General features: G+C 36.9%; 1 protein-coding gene across 6 annotated transcripts in view; it reads left to right on the forward strand.

The window, feature by feature from the left end:
• sema5ba (sema domain, seven thrombospondin repeats (type 1 and type 1-like), transmembrane domain (TM) and short cytoplasmic domain, (semaphorin) 5Ba) overlaps positions 1-17,547 on the forward strand; it is a 137,111-nt gene that overhangs the window by 81,542 nt on the left and 38,022 nt on the right. For all 6 annotated transcript variants that reach the window (XM_058787077.1, XM_058787075.1, XM_058787080.1 and 3 more), the window contains 4 exons: positions 5,744-5,806; positions 7,614-7,712; positions 7,800-8,013; positions 12,874-13,159. In XM_058787077.1, coding sequence (XP_058643060.1) covers positions 5,744-5,806; positions 7,614-7,712; positions 7,800-8,013; positions 12,874-13,159 — 662 coding nt within the window. The remainder of the gene's footprint in view (positions 1-5,743; positions 5,807-7,613; positions 7,713-7,799; positions 8,014-12,873; positions 13,160-17,547) is intronic.

The following is a 17,547-nucleotide window of genomic DNA, read 5'->3' on the forward strand; positions in this document are numbered from 1 at the left end:
AGCCATTTGCTAAAATCATTTAAGATCATTTTTTTTCCTCATTAATGTACACACAGCACCCCATATTGACAGAAAACACAGAATTGTTGACATTTTGCAGATTTATTAAAAAGAAAAACTGAAATATCACATGGTCCTAAGTATTCAGACCCTTTGCTCAGTATTTAGTAGAAGCACCCTTTTGATCTAATACAGCCATGAGTCTTTTTGGGAAAGATGCAACAAGTTTTTTACACCTGGATTTGGGGATCCTCTGCCATTCCTCCTTGCAGATCCTCTCCAGTTCTGTCAGGTTGGATGGTAAACGTTGGCGGACAGCCATTTTAGGTCTCTCCAGAGATGCTCAATTGGGTTTAAGTCAGGGCTCTGGCTGGGCCATTCAAGAACAGTCACGGAGTTGTTGTGAAGCCACTCCTTCGTTATTTTAGCTGTGTGCTTAGGGTCATTGTCTTGTTGGAAGGTAAACCTTCGCCCAGTCTGAGGTCCTGAGCACTCTGGAGAAGGTTTTCGTCCAGGATATCCCTGTACTTGGCCGCATTCATCTTTCCCTCGATTGCAACCAGTCGTCCTGTCCCTGCAGCTGAAAAACACCCCACAGCATGATGCTGCCACCACCATGCTTCACTGTTGGGACTGTATTGGACAGGTGATGAGCAGTGCCTGGTTTTCCACACATACCGCTTAGAATTAAGGCCAAAGTTCTATCTTGGTCTCATCAGACCAGAGAATCTTATTCAGGTGTTTTTTTAGCAAACTCCATGCGGGCTTTCATGTGTCTTGCACTGAGGAGAGGCTTCCGTCGGGCCACTTTGCCATAAAGCCCCGACTGGTGGAGGGCTGCAGTGATGGTTGACTTTCTACAACTTTCTCCCATCTCCCGACTGCATCTCTGGAGCTCAGCCACAGTGATCTTTGGGTTCTTCTTTACCTCTCTCACTAAGGCTCTTCTCCCCCGATAGCTCAGTTTGGCCGGACGGCCAGCTCTAGGAAGGGTTCTGGTCGTCCCAAACGTCTTCCATTTAAGGATTATGGAGGCCACTGTGCTCTTAGGAACCTTAAGTGCAGCAGACATTTTTTTGTATCCTTGGCCAGATCTGTGCCTTGCCACAATTCTGTCTCTGAGCTCTTCAGGCAGTTCCTTTGACCTCATGATTCTCATTTGCTCTGACATGCACTGTGAGCTGTAAGGTCTTATATAGACAGGTGTGTGGCTTTCCTAATCAAGTCCAATCAGTATAATCAAACACAGCTGGACTCAAATGAAGGTGTAGAACCATCTCAAGGATGATCAGAAGAAATGGACAGCACCTGAGTTAAATATATGAGTGTCACAGCAAAGGGTCTGAATACTTAGGACCATGTGATATTTCAGTTTTTCTTTTTTAATAAATCTGCAAAAATGTCAACAATTCTGTGTTTTTCTGTCAATATGGGGTGCTGTGTGTACATTAATGAGGAAAAAAAATGAACTTAAATGATTTTAGCAAATGGCTGCAATATAACAAAGAGTGAAAAATTTAAGGGAGTCTGAATACTTTCCATACCCACTGTATATAGGTCAGTGGCCCTTGGCTTGGTATTGTTGGCAGAATTCGGCCCTCGGTGAAAACTAATTGAGGAACCCTGCTTTAGATAGTGCTTTAGCTAACTATATGAGACTGTTGTTGGAAAACAGAAGGCGAGGATTATATAAAACACTATCTACAAGAAAATTCAAATACAAAGTTTACATGACATTTTAAAAAGTGCTATCAGTGTCCAGAGGCCTGTACTTTAGCCAGGAAAGTTTAGCTTGAGCCAAACCTGTATTTGATTTTGTTTCTTTGCTTTAATACGTGCTATAGCTTGTTTATAATGATCCCTTGTGCCGTGTATGTTTAAATGATTCATTTGATATAATTCATTAACAAAAAAAGGTTATATTATGCATGCAGTTTTATGACCATGTATGATTGAGATATATTTTAATCTAAAAATTAATTTGTCAACATGTTGCGGGAAGACTGATTTAAAATGTTGTCTTCTTAATGACGAGTAACAAGTGCTTGAAGTTGGCCTGAGGACGGGTGCAGTGTCCCATGATATGCTTTTCAGTTATAACACTTGTAATGTGCCAGCGAGACAATAGCCTTATCAACGGAAGCACACAGCTTGCAAACTGGGTAATTCTCCTCCATCCTGCCCTATCTTGTGCTCGTATTAGCATTTTCTCAATACTTGATGTGAATGGAATGCATTTTCTAGCCCGGCGTTGTTTCTGTGCCTCACTAATTTATGTATAAATAAATCCCAACTATTTTATCCCTCCATGAAAAATTCATGATACTATTTCATGAGGATGCCAGGGGCAGGGCGCTTGGTGCTGCCACCGTTATTAGAACAGATGAATTTTGAGTAATTATGCCACAAATAGTGGTGCCGAGTGTGATTTCTGAGCTAGTGCACATACACGGTGCGGTGGCCTCATTAGACCAGCAAGATCCAATTGCAGAGCCACATTAGACTGCACAGTCTCAGCACACATGCCTCACTGTGATTTTCCCTTTGACAGCTTTGTAGGCGAAACGGATACTCATCTGTGATTTCAACGTCTTTTATCCCCTTTAGGGAGTTTAACAGCTATTCCCAGTGAAAAAAAAATTGCATTTTGGACTACTTTATGCTGCATCGTTTGTTATTCAAGCATTGTTGGGATGTGAAACTGTCGTTTATCTTTCTTAGCATATGTCTCTATTTTTTTCTCAAACCGCTCCAGTTTAAGAGGAAGCTACTGAGAGTCTATTTTTCACAAACAGTATTGACTGTTTTTATTTAAAAGTGAATTATTGTAGCTATTTTTAATTATTTTATTTATTATTTGTTTTTGAAATCATTCTAATAATAAGAATAATAGTAATAATTAATAATAATAATAATAACCATTATTTTATTTATTTAATAATAATAACATTATTTTATTTTAATAATAAATTAATGTAAAGAAATTAATATAGTGACAGCCAAGACTTTTTAAATTATTTGCAAAAAAAATTTTTTTCCTCCTATTCAACAAGGAATATTTTGTTATTTTGTTTTGTTATGTTATATGTTATGTTATGTTATGTTATATGTTATGTTATGTTATGTTATGTTATGTTATGTTATGTTATGTTATGTTATGTTATGTTATGTTATGTTATGTTTTTTTTGTTTTATTTTATTTTATTTTATTTTGTTTTGTTGTGTTCTTTTGTTTTGTTTTATTATTTTATATTAAGTTTATTTTATTATTTGATTTTATTGATAATGCAAAAAGAATAGCTGACTAGTATAGTAGTAGTATACAATTAATAATGAAAAAGTATTATTATTATTATTATTATTATTAACCTTCATTTTATTTTATTTTATGTTACTAATCATGCTACATTAAATCCAATATAAGAAAGATTTTAGAAAAAGATTCAAATTATTATTAGTTGTAGTAATAGTAGTGCTCGTAGTAGTATTAAAAAACAACAAAAATAATAATAACCATTTTAATAAAAACATATTTTATTTTATTTTATTTTATTTTTAAAGCTAAATGAAATCCAGTGTAAGACCACATTTCTTGCTGGTGTTTATGACAGGGTACTTGAACCGTACTGATGGGGTTATGGGGATATAAGACAAAAAAGGTTGAAAAACCCGGGCTTAATGAACAAACAGTTACGTTACTCTGCATGCTTTTAATCTATATATTACCTCATCCTCTTTGGCATAACGCTTGTCAAAAGTAATTTATCATTCAAAGGTTCAAACATCCCACCAGTGAAAAGCTCTCCCATCACCATCCACCCCAGCCTGGTGGATTCTGGCCCCCCATCGGTGGCAGGGTTTCCAACTTCACATTCAAACCTTCGCCAAACATGGCATACAGTGTGCTTTTCACAGCCTGCCTTTTCAGAATGCTCTTTGGGAATAGCATTGGAGGGCTGGCATTGTTCCAGTGTGGTGTGAAGAGAGGGACTGCCGTGGCTAAGGTCAGGGTTAAGCTGACGGATTCTTCCAGAAAACAGGGGCTCACAGACAAGATGTTAATGACCTGAACGATGACTCACCGCTTAGGCATCCATCACAAACATGTCTCAGTCCTGAAACACACATGAATGCAAACACAAACAAAAGAGCACCAGATCTGGGTGGCATTGTTGTACCTGACAACTTTGGTGTTGTTAACTGCTTTGACTGGCAAGAAGGAGGCAGCTAAATCTATACATGCAACCATTAAAAATCCAGGCAGTTTCTCAGTATTAATTGGTCAGTTCACCCAAAGTTTTACCATTATTTACTCATCCTCATGTAGTTTCCAACCCTTATGACTTTCTTCAAGTTTGAAAAGTTTTGATTCAAGAACTCTTTTCCACCAAGTGATTGCTGGTGAGCTCCTAATATGATGAAAAAATATTGGCCTCTGCAATAGTTCTCAAATCTTATTCACATGTTGCGTCAAGACATGTCAATGTCAATGATGACAAAATGCTCTTGCGTTCATCATATTTAGAAATACAAATGACATTTGAGAGCTGTGGTGTAGGACAAAGTCTTTTTGAATTTTTGTCTTGTTGATTGATGTATTTTTCTTTGTCCAGTTACATCAACTCACCGACCAATAAGATATAATATGAAAGGTGCATTGCGCCACCTATCGAAATGTCCTTTCGTTCAGTGTGATGAAAGTTATTTCACTTTGGACTTAATGGTTAATCGGTTTTTGATTTCGCTCTTAACTCTGTCTTGACTTTACCGTCATTCTTGGTCTCACTTATCCAATCTGCATGAAAACGCTCAACTTAATCAAATCCAAATACAACATTGTGGGCTATATTTGCTGTATTTAATTGGCATGTGGGAAAAATGAACTGAGAATATCTCGAATCTCTCGAATCTCTCTTAAGCACACCAACTTCGTTTCTGGAGCTTGTTCATGAATTTATGCAATGAAGTTGTCTATTTCTCTTCCTGCTTGCTTTGCCATCTAAAATTTCTCCAGGTTCAAATGTTCACAATAGTTATGATTCAGTCCCATCAGTAAGAGCTCACTTGAGCCACAGCAATTGCGCTATTAATACACTAAACCAATTACCATCAGCTTTATCTGCTTTTCCACATTGAACGGTTTCTTATGTTCCTAATATTTCCTTTGAACCTTAGTGGGCCATACAAACAAATGGACTATATTTAGAGCTTCAGTCAAGATCTGAAACCAATGGGACCTCAAGCTGAGAGACAAAGGTGGTAGCTTTGTGCTTCTATCTGAATAATTTGTGAAAGTGTGCGTGTGATTGTGCACATGCCCACCTTAAGACAGCAGGACTGCAGTTTTTAAGTGCTGCCTCTATTATTGTTGGCTGGACACGCAGCTCTAAGGGGGCATAATTGGGCAGAGGAAAATGGAGTAGCTTGCACTGGTGAAAAAAAAAAGAGAGAGAAGACGATGAGGTCTCTGTGCTTGAATGAGACTAGGGGATGGTATTTACATGCAAATTGCATCTGGTCTTCCAACTGTCTAGTTACCTCACCCTTTTAAGCTGCTGGCCCACTTATCATGCTGTTTACACAATAAACACCACAATAAGGTTAATGTCTTTTGATGCATCTGGCTAAATGCAATATTATCATCAACAGTTGCGTAACCTGGCTCCTGCTTTATTGTAAACAGCTGCCGGGCAACTGAGAATCAAGGCAAGTCACTTTTTCGGGGTTTATTTTGGTTTCCTAGGCAACGGAATGGGGCCCAGACGAAGACACCAGGAGGTCCTGTCAAAGCAAAGGGAAGACGGAGGTAACTTTAAACCCCCAGGTTCTCTGTTGAATAGGCACATTTCTTTTAAAACGCTGACAGCCCATTGGCCAGAGGGGTCGGGTATTGTTGAGGTTTGTGGGAGGGCAATATGTTGAGCTTACTTATTCAGTATTTTAAAGCCCAGAGGTCAGTATTTTCTTTCTTGAGCGTATCATTCACTGAATGTGAAAGGCAAAATGAAAAATCCACTAGCAGATTAAAGCATTGCCAGAAAAAGCTTAGCTTTTTAGAAGGGATCTAAAGACGGGTTCTTTTAACCAACACTAAAACTTAGTTTGACTTTTTTTACCCATGTATCTTATTATTGTCATTAACAAAAGCATTATTCCTTTATTTCCCAGAATGATGCACATCTTCTGCTTTGACTGATCTGCTGCTCACTTGTTCAGTAAATGATGAACTTTAAACCAACATGGTGGCAGTCTTGAATAGACAGTACAAATCACAGTCGGTTCCCTTAGCTGTTAATTTAAGGCACATGGCTTTATCCCTCAGTGGTGTTAGGGTGCTTATCACATCCCTTCCTGTTTGAAATGCTGTCACTTTTACAGTCGGCTGCACAAAAAGGTTGATGCTGTGACTCGCTGATCCAGTGTTAGACGGGATTATTTTTGGTTTGTAGTAGTACAAATGAAAGCTGAGGTAATCTCACTCTTTGGTGAAGCGTAAGTGCTCTCACAGGAAACTGTGTATACAGTATGTTCAGAATTAATGTTAATAATTTGTATAATAATTTTGAAACAGTCCCAAAAGGATTGGGCAAGAATCATACAACAATTCCCTCTGGGTGAACGGAATTTCTTTTTGAAATTTACAATACTGTTCAAATGTTTGGGGTCAGTAATATATTTTGAAAGAAAGTAGAAAGTTTTTTTGCATTTTTTTTCTTTTTTCTTTCTACACATTAAATTGATAAAATTTGACAGTAAAGACACTGTCTATTTTAAATCAATTCTGTTATTATGAACTTTCATCTTCATCAAAGAATAATGAAAATGGTTTCATGGTCTCTACAAAAATATTTAGTAGCACACATTTTTTCAACACTGATAGAAATGTTTCTTGAGCAACAAATAAGCATATTACAATGATTTCTGTAGGCTGAAAATTCAGCTTTGTAAATGTATATTTATAAATAAAATATAAAACTGCTAAACTACAATAATATTTTGTATTACTGTATTTTCTTGATATTTCATAATCCTATTGTAATTTTTGGTTAAAAAAAATGCAGCCTGGGTGAGCATAAGATAATTTTTTCAAAACTTTAGTTTTTTAGTTTTTGAATGTGTATATATATATATATATATATATATATATAAGCAAATATAAGCAAATTATTATTAGTTCCAATTGGAATTGGTTCCAAAAAGACATACCATTAGCATTTCTTTAAGATTTTTGATGCAGATTTCCTTTTCTGTAGTATGGATGACCGGATGATTTGCCAGATTTGATTTATTGAATCGCACAATGCAGTGTGCTTAAGTTTAAGTTTCTATTTCCACTATGATGCATGAAGCAATGTCTGCTGAAACTTTCTTTTTCTTGAAATCTTTCTCACCTTATTATTTGATGGGGCTATAAAAAGTTCATTTCACAGAAGACATATTCACAAAATTAAACATGAATTAAACATGGAACGCAGTGAATTTCTGTCACAGCAATGTAGCATACTGCTATTTGCATACACTTTTAATTACATATTTTAAATTGTATGCAGTACCATAGTATTTTGAACATGCCACTGCTAATGTCATACTGTCAAGTGCATCTGCTCCTGCAGGTGGAGTGTCAAAACTACATCCGGGTGTTGCTTGTCAACAAGACAGAGGTGATCACCTGTGGTACCAATGCCTTTCAGCCCCTTTGCATCACCAGAGAGGTAAGCATTTATCAGTTAAATGAGCTGCCTAAACTGGAGCTTTTATCAAAGTGTGTGTGTGTAATCCATACCGTATCCTCCTCTCAGGCAGGGAACATGAGCAGAGTGTTGGAGAGGGTGAACGGAGTGGCCCGCTGCCCCTATGACCCCCGTCATAATTCGACAGCTGTGGTGACCGAAAGCGGAGAGCTGTATGCCGCCACGGTCATCGATTTCTCCGGCCGGGACCCTGTCATCTACCGCAGCCTAGGAGGAATGCCGCCTCTGCGGACCGCCCAGTACAACTCCAAATGGCTTAATGGTACATTAATCTCATCATCTCATGTCTGATAGTCTCATATTCCAGGGATCGTCTGAAAAATTTTGACATTTCTCTTGATGCCCTTCCTTTTTTCTGTCCTGCTATGCAGCCAAATTGCTGAATGTTGTTCTTCAAAAGAAAATTGTTGATGAGACTATATTTAATTTTGTGTATCCTAATAGCACTCCCCATAGGAAAGAAAAGTTGTTTGCCCTAGACAACAAAATTAAATGGAAATCAAACTGTGTTATTTTGCTTAAGTCTCATGCTTCACAAATGTTTTTTTTAATAAAACCTCTCATAATAATCTCATCGTTTCAGTATAGATCTCAAAAATTTCAGTCTCTGATCAAAAAAATTCAATTTGATTTCAAACATGTCTCATCAAACATTTCTCATTAGATAAACTCAGCTCTGCTATCTGTATATTTTTTAATCTATATAATTTCTGTGTATACTCTTACTGTATTGTCTCATTTGTGTCTTTTACACAGATTTTAGGAGAAAGATCTGAGCAGGGTTATTATCAACTAAAACTTAAATTATAAAATTAAAACCATAGAAAAGTCTTACTTGAAATAAAATAAACATTAACTGAAATAAAAAAAGAAAAAAAGAAAAATAAGCTTATAATTTAGCCACTTGCCAAGGCATCATTTCTCATTTTCTTTTAGTTTAACTTGAAGTACCAAAACAAAAATAAATAAATAAAATGAGTAAGAACTGTATAGACCTATAAAACTATAAAATTACAAAAACACAGCAAAATTACTAAAATTTTAACTAAAATTAAGATGAAAACTGAAATAACAAATAAAAACTAATTCAGAATATTAATAAAAACTATAATAGTATATCAAAGATACAAAACAATTTTATTCTGCAGGTGCTGTCCATGTCAGTGTTCTTTTAGTATCAATGATATACTATTACATTTTTTGTTAATATTTTGAGATCTATATTGTTTTTTTCAAATATGTCTAAGATATTTATTTAATTATTTTTATTTATTAGTTTTAGTTATTTTAGTGACCAAGTAAATAACCCTGTACCATGTTTGCTCTGAGCTGCTGTAAATGCATACAGTATGACAAGTTCCAATATGATACCTAGCAAAAAGTGAGAAAAGCAAAGTTGCACTCTCACAACAGTACCTTTTGTGTCGAAGGCAGTTTTTTAGAGCAGCTCTGGCCTGTCAAGGGAGGAACCAGTCAAAGACAGAGACAAACGAAACTCAGCACACTTCCTGCACAAAGTCAAAAGGTGTCAATAATCTCCCAGCTGCTGACACTGTGCCTTTTCCCATAGAAAATTCATCCAACGCCAGTCAAAATGGAATAAGCAGAAAGTTCTGATGCCAGAGCTGTAAGTCATACAGTGAGGCTCCACCGAGGAGATGTCAGAGGGTAGTTGAGGTGAAAGGAGAAGGACATAGACAAGGGTTGGAGAGTTAGGATTGGGCGGAGGAGATGAACATTCAGGCATCCAGCAGTGTAATTATTCCTCATGACCGAGAGAGGGTGAAATTGCAGCTGCAACGCTTCACGTCACTCAGTTGGCCTGTAGTTCCACTGTAGGTTCACACTTGAGGAGAGAGAAAGACAAAAAGAGGGAAGCAAGATTATTGAAGCTTACGCATTTACCTGCGGTAGCACATATATTGACCATATTTGAATAAAATCAGCACAAGAAAGCATAAAGTTAGTCTCAATTGCTATTTTACTTCCATAATATGACAATTCAAAGTGAAAGAGAACATGAAAAATGACTTAATTGGCTAATGGATAGCAACATTGTTAAGTGGTTTGCTAATAGCTGCACAACTGAATAACATTTCTCTTCAAATATGCCTTATTCAGTTTAGCCATAGTAAAACATGAAAGTAAAACATGAATTGTGAGTTCGCAATAAAAGCTCTATTTGTAGCTAAAGTAGCTATTTGACTAATGGGTAACAACGTCATCAAGTGGTTTACCAATAGTTGCACAACTGAATAACATTTCTCTTCACATATGCCTTTTTACAGTTTAGCCAAAGTAAAACATGAAAGTAAAACAAATTGTGACATAGCTAAAAAAAAGCTCTTGTAGCTAAAGTAGCGTTTTGGCTAATGGATAGCAACATTATTGAGTGGTTTGCTAATAGTTGCACAACTGAATAACATTTCTCTTCACATATGCCTTTTTTCAGTTTAGCCAAACTAAAACATGAAAGTAAAACATAAATTGTGATGTTGCTAAAAAAGCTCTTGTAGCTAAAGTAGCTATTTGGCTAATGGGTATCAACGTTATTGAGTGGTTTGCTAATAGTTGCACAACTGAACAACCGAATGTCTTTAAAAATTGCTTTTTCCAGTGTAGCCAAAGTAAAACCATTAACCTTTTCAATCGTGTGTTAGCGGGATGTGGACTCGATAGAGATGAAGTGTGAATTAAAAACGTATTTCTCAACTGGGGGTCAGTGAAGAACGCCATGAACCTCAAGGGTCTACAATCGAATCCAACCGGACTGTTATTATATTGGTTGTGCCAGGTGCTGACTGAATGGTTTTTTTAACACTGAGCCCATGTGGGGTCGTACCCGAAGTGAGATGTGATATTGTTTTAGCACAGCTCTGATTCAATGAGAAATATCATCATCTCCTGCTGCGTGGTTATTAGCACATGCCTCTCTCCTCTGGTGCTTATTGGGACTCGTAATTCACTTCCCAGCTTAGTGTTTTCCCCTGACTGTGGCTCGCAGATAAACACACACGCATACAGGGATGGAGTGGCGGTGTGGAAATGAGGCAGTATTTACGTTCAGCATGGAAGAAGGAAAATACCGTTTGTCATGTTCAGTCCCTCACAAATCAGCACATTTCAGCTTAGCAAAAAACCTGATGAATTCATGCAGTCACTGGGAAGTAATTGTTCTAGTGTTGAATGGATCTGTATTGGTATTCACTGTGACTCTCTGACCACTTTCTTTACCTTGATCTGTGAGGAAGTGTAGTTATGATGTCTCATTAAAACTGAAAGCAGAAGAATTGTTTGTTCACAACAATCCTCGGTTAATGCATCTAGAGAGAGAATCTTTTTTTAAGGTGCACTGCTTACAAAATGTACCATGGTACAGTGAAGCGTTGGCATATAACTTCTGTACCGTGTTCTATGATAAATATTCATATACTAGTGTATTTTCCTGGTACCAGATACTTAAAATGCTAACCAAATAAGCATAAGACTACTCTAAATGGTCCAAAAAGATAGCATGATTCCATATCCAAAATATAATAATGCCATAATACTTTTTGGTACTTTTTATTAATGAAAATTCATCATCAGTAATCATTTATTCACATTTAAAATACAGAGATGGAATCGGATGTTAATACCATGGCATTATATACAGTATACTGTTCGAAAGTTTGGGGTCAGTAAAAATATAATGTTATACTGTCTAAGGCTGCATTTATTTTATTGATTATACAGTAAAACAGTAATAGTCATTCTAATATGCTCAAGAATTGATTTGGTGCTCAAGAAACATTTCTTCTTATTATCAATGTTTAAAACAGTTGTGCTGCTTAATATTTTGTGGAAACTGATGATAAATTTTTTCAAGATTCGTTAATGAATAGAAAATTCAAAGAAACAGCATTTAATTGAAATAATTAATTAAAAAATTCTTTGCTTTCACTTTAATATGAATTCCTTTATATTAAAATAATAAAATAAAATAAAACTGATTTAACCTTTTTTTGACCCCAAACTTACACGGTAGTGTAAATTGGTACACATTCATATACCACTATATTTACATGGTGCTTCAGTGTACTTTAAATATATACCAAAAAAAAAATGGTACTTTCATTGGTAACCCAAATTAATTTTCTTCATTTACTCACCATGGTACAGTGATTGGATAAAGCATTAATACCATTGTATTTGATATATACCATGGTACATATTTACTGTATATACCAGAGTATTTACATTGCCCACCAAAAAGCATGATATAAGCCTGAAATAAAGTATAATTTAGTGTTGTTGTTTTTTTCAGTGAATAACAAATATTGTTCTGCCTGTTTCTCACACAAAAGCTTTTCTCTGGTTTCAGATGAAAGCGCTGAATATAGCACAGATTCATATGGGCTACGCTGATGTTGTCTTATTGTGATTTTTGGACCAACACATGGTACAGTGCACAAAGTTCCAGTCCAGTTTTGACCATGTAATTCTGTTGCAGTCAGTTTTTGCAGATAGAGCAGTATAGTTTGCAAATCGTTTGCAGTATCGTATGCAAAGACTTCTCTGGGCTGTTTTTGAGTCTGTGTCCACTGAGATTTGGTATTTATTGTGTTTAAAATTGAATCAAAAGCAGTTATGGCTATTGATGCCTCTCCTGGGATTCACAGCGTAACAGTAATCTCATTCTCGTAAACTGCTGCGATGGCCCCAGCAGTGATTATAGTCGTGCCTATTTACAGGTGAATATCTGTGGTATGCATTACTGGATGGGCTGGGGAATAAACAGGCCTTGGGGGTAAGATATTATTCAGAGTGTGCGATATTAACTCTGACTAATGCAATCCAGACCAGTGCCACCTAGACCAACGGGACGGCTTTTCGCATTCAGAATAATTTTTGCATGCCACATGCACACAGTTTTCTGCTCCAGTCGTAGGCAGGCATAAGCGGATATTAAGAAAGAGCGGAACAGGGATTCAGGCCAGTTTGCTATGGAAGTAAAGTCGTTGTTTTGGCGTTTAAACCACTTTATGTTGCATTACTGAGAGTCCTGCTCTAGATGTACCCATTTGAAATGCTTTTTGTGTCTGTAAGGTGTTTAGCCACGCTTTTTTTCCTTCTCCTTCAGAGCCTCACTTCATCTCGGCTTATGACGTGGGTCTTTTCACCTTCTTCTTCTTGAGGGAAAACGCAGTGGAACACGACTGCGGTAAGACGGTGTACTCGCGGGTGGCGCGGGTGTGTAAGAACGACATAGGAGGCCGCTTCTTGCTGGAAGACACGTGGACCACCTTCACAAAGGCCCGACTCAACTGCTCACGGTCGGGAGAAATCCCGTTCTACTACAATGAGCTACAGAGCACCTTCTACCTGCCTGAACAGGATCTCATCTATGGCATCTTCACCACCAACGTGTAAGTCAAGTCATCAATCACAATGTCTGCAATATATATATATATACACATGTTCTATGCACGTTCTGGGACCTATACAGCATCTATGCCCTTTGAGTTCCAGCACCTTCATATTTATAAATCAAGCACTGCTCATACCGGTGTGAAAATTGAAAAACTTATATCCTGATGGATACATTATGTCCATATGTACACACTTGGTAAGTGAATGTGTAGGAAACCCATGCTTTGCAAACCCAAATAGCTGTGAATATCATTTGTCAAGATGAACTATTTGAATTGCACCTTAAGTTAACAGGTTAACTCTGTTTCAGTGTGTTCAAGAAATGTGCATCACATCCACCTCTGTTACAACTTAGAACAAGAAAATAAATTAGCGCTAGATTAACAAGTATATGTTTGCTCTTAATTGCAAGTCACTTTGCTAACAAAGTATTTGCTAAGAATATGAATCTAATAACATTAGGAAGTAATGTCACAGACTTTTCATAATAGATCTTTTTAATCAAATCTCTACTCTTCCTGACCATCACCAAGTGCTTGTTTTGCGTTATATTCATATCTTGCCGTGTTCTTGCTATATATACTACATGCTGTTTACTGCATATTATTTCATGTAGCAGTTGAATCATCATGCAGTATGCAACAAAATCACTTCTACCCAACTTGGTAGTGCAACACCTCTTGGAGATTCCGTCCTATAGGATGAATCACTTAGGCATTACATTCGATTAAATAAATTGGAAAGCAACATTTTTGTTGAGATATTCCAGAAAATATGCAGTAGGTCCACTAGTGGTGGACCAACATTTTTTATCTATCACTTTTTATCACTACTAGACAGTATGCATACTACAAACAACATTTCAAATAGCAAGTAGTATGGCAGTATATATATCTGCATACTCTCCTTCTTTTGCTCTCCTTCCCTATATTTCTCTCTATCTCTCTCTCATTCTCACTCATTTTATCTCTATCTTTTTTGTCTCTTTTCCTGTCCCCTTTCACTCACTGCCCCAGTAGGAACGGAATATGGTAATGCAATCAGAACAACAGGGTCTCCATCTGTCTGTGGTAAATTGAACACCTTAAGCAATGCTCCCTGGGGTTTGGGGCTGCAAAACAGGGAGGGCGGGCATGGGAGGAGCAGAGTGAGAGAATGCAAGAGAGCAGCCAAAAATGCCTGAAAGTGTTGGTAGTAGTTTTTCCCGAGGTATTGGCAGCGTGAGTGTGGACTTTCATTGAGCTGAAGGTGTCAAAGCAGTATATGTCCTCATACTGAGCTTACAGTCAGTAATAGCCATATTAGATGTTGTGAAAAGGTTATATTACATACAGACCTTTTCTTTTCCTTTCTGTGTTGGATACATGGATATACAGTATAAGCTTTTCAGTGTTTGGCGTGGGCTCCTTGGCTGTTTTATGATTATTATTATTCATAAATTTAACTTGAACATTGGAATGTTTCATTAAATTAATGTTTCTGCATTTTATAAAAGCAACAAGTCATGAGAGGTTGCACTCTGCAGAGATTTTACCTCATTTTTGTAAATTGGTTTTCTGCAATGGCTAAAATTAAATTTTTTCTTTCTTTTATTGCTTTTATAGAACTTACTACATGGCTCTCTTGATTCTGATTGGTCAGTCACTGCATTTGGTGGTCAAATCTTTGCTAGTTTCATGTTTCGTGTGTCACTCGGTGGTCTTTTTAATCTCATCTCAAGTAAATGTAGGATTAATTTATTAGCTCTCGATGACCCTTTATAGGTTTATTTTGCAATATAATTGGACATTTCCCCCTTATTCATACATTTTGGTATGATGAAGAAGGAAATGTTTATGGAAACACATTTCAAATTATTTTGAAGTGGTTTCTTTTTTATTTTCTACCTTTTTAATTATCTTTTTGAAGGAACAGCTTTCATCCTCATTTCTGTCAATCATCTGCGGGTTAACTGGGTGGAACAGACCTTTTGGCAGTTAATATGATGACAGACAACCTCTCTGGAAAACAGATCTGCGGGTGTGAATGAATACGTCTATCGTGAATACACACACTTTCATGCCTGAATTACAACAAATACAGAATAACAGCCAAGTGCATCTCTTCACTCGCTGTGATGCAGCATGACAAAATCCACCTTGAAATGAGTTTTTTGTACCCCATAGCAGGAATCTTCACTTCGAGTTTATTCCATGTATATTTCTTTCATGTAGATGTATGGAGGTGATGGTATTAAGGGATTCTGCTCTCTGTTGTTTTTCATCAGTCTGTTATTCTACAGCATTGTAAAATCGGTACACCAAACAGTATACTATAAATTTTGTATAATATACTTACATTGAAATATTTAACGTAATATAAATATTGCATTTAAATGTAAAAGTGCTATAGAATATGCTGAACACTTACTAAATTTGCAATACTGGCAATAAAGTTGCTATGTATTGTTTAAAAATAATAAATTATGTACACGCAGATGAACTATGATATGATTTTGATAATTAGTACTCTTTTTAAACAAATGCTTGAGTGCACGTTTTTCCACAAGGGCAGATATTGTTATGCTGTAAAAATATTTATTAATAATCTTGCCTCAGTCCTGGCTGTGGAAGGTTGCTGAGTTGGCTCTTTGTATTTTTTTTGCTGCGATGCAGGTATTCACTGAAGTTGAAACACTGAAGTAATGTGTTTTCTTTTTTTCTCCCCTTTTTCCCCTTGAGTGCTGTCCTACTTTATGTCTAAATCAACTTTATGGACCTCTCGGATGACCTCAAATGACCCTGTGCTTTTTGACATATTGTCTATTCTGTCATCATAACTCAACATGACTTCATCTAAATAAGCATGTGATCTACTGTACGTGTCGCTTGGAAAGCTCCGAAGTCATCTGCTCTCACAGTGAGAAGACTTCATTCCCATATGTTGCGTGTTATACTGAGCGTGTCATGGGATTTGCTAGAGTAGGTGACTTTCCAAAGGGTTATAGGACCAAACTCTGTACTTTACTTTTTACACACCTCAATAGCCTTTAAAACTGCACCATCATCCGTCTGAAAGTCACATCTGCACAAGCATATATGCAATGCCACCGTGGCTTAGCTGAGGTATGCACCATCTGACCAGACAGTGCATTTATGCATTTTTATGTATGTATGTATACTATAAACCTTGCTCAAACATCTAACTCTTCCATACAGAATCTCTCCAGATCCTTCAAATTCCCAGGTCCATGTTGGTACATTCACCTCTTCAGTTCACACCACTTATTTTCTATAGGGTTCAAGTCAGTAGACTGAGATGGCCATGGGAGAACCTTAAGTTTGTGCTCATTTATCCATTTCTGTGTTGATTTTGATGCTTTTTTTGGATCATTGTCCTGATGGAAGATCCAGTTACTGCACATTACAAGATTTCCAGCAGAGGCAGTCAGGTTTTGATTTTTTTTATCTGTTGGTATTTGATAAAATCCACAATGCCATGTACAAACCCGATTCCAAAAAAGTTGGGACACTGTACAAATTGTGAATAAAAAAGGAATGCAATAATTTACAAATCTCATAAACTTATATTTTATTCACAATAGAATATAGATAACATATCAAATGTTGAAAGTGAGACATTTTGAAATGGCATGCCAAATATTGGCTCATTTTGGATTTCACGAGAGCTACACATTCCAAAAAAGTTGGGACAGGTAGCAATAAGAGGCCAGAAAAGTTAAATGTACATATAAGGAACAGCTGGAGGACCAATTTGCAATTTATTAGTTCAATTGGCAACATGATTGGGTATAAAAATAGCCTCTCAGAGTGGCAGTGTCTCTCAGAAGTCAAGATGGGAAGAGGATCACCAATTCCCCCAATGCTGCGGTGAAAAATAGTGGAGCAATATCAGAAAGGAGTTTCTCAGAGAAAAATTGCAAAGAGTTTGAAGTTATCATCATCTACAGTGCATAATATCAGAATAAAGATTCAGAGAATCTGGAACAATCTCTGTGCATAAGGGTCAAGGCCGGAAAACCATACTGGATGCCCGTGATCTTCGGGCCCTTAGACAGTACTGCATCACATACAGGAATGCTACTGTAATGGAAATCACAACATGGGCTCAGGAATACTTCCAGAAAACCTTGTCGGTGAACACAATCCTCCTCAGTTCGCCGTTCCGGGCTAAAACTCTATAGGTCAAAAAAGAAGCCATATCTAAACATGATCCAGAAGCGCAGGCGTTTTCTCTGGGCCAAGGCTCATTTAAAATGGACTGTGGCAAAGTGGAAAACTGTTCTGTGGTCAGACGAATCAAAATTTGAAGTTCTTTTTGGAAAACTGGGACGCCATGTCATCCGGACTAAAGAGGACAAGGACAACCCAAGTTGTTATCAGCG

The sequence above is a fragment of the Onychostoma macrolepis genome, chromosome 09 (genome assembly GCF_012432095.1).
Source record: "Onychostoma macrolepis isolate SWU-2019 chromosome 09, ASM1243209v1, whole genome shotgun sequence".
Lineage (NCBI taxonomy): Eukaryota > Metazoa > Chordata > Actinopteri > Cypriniformes > Cyprinidae > Onychostoma > Onychostoma macrolepis.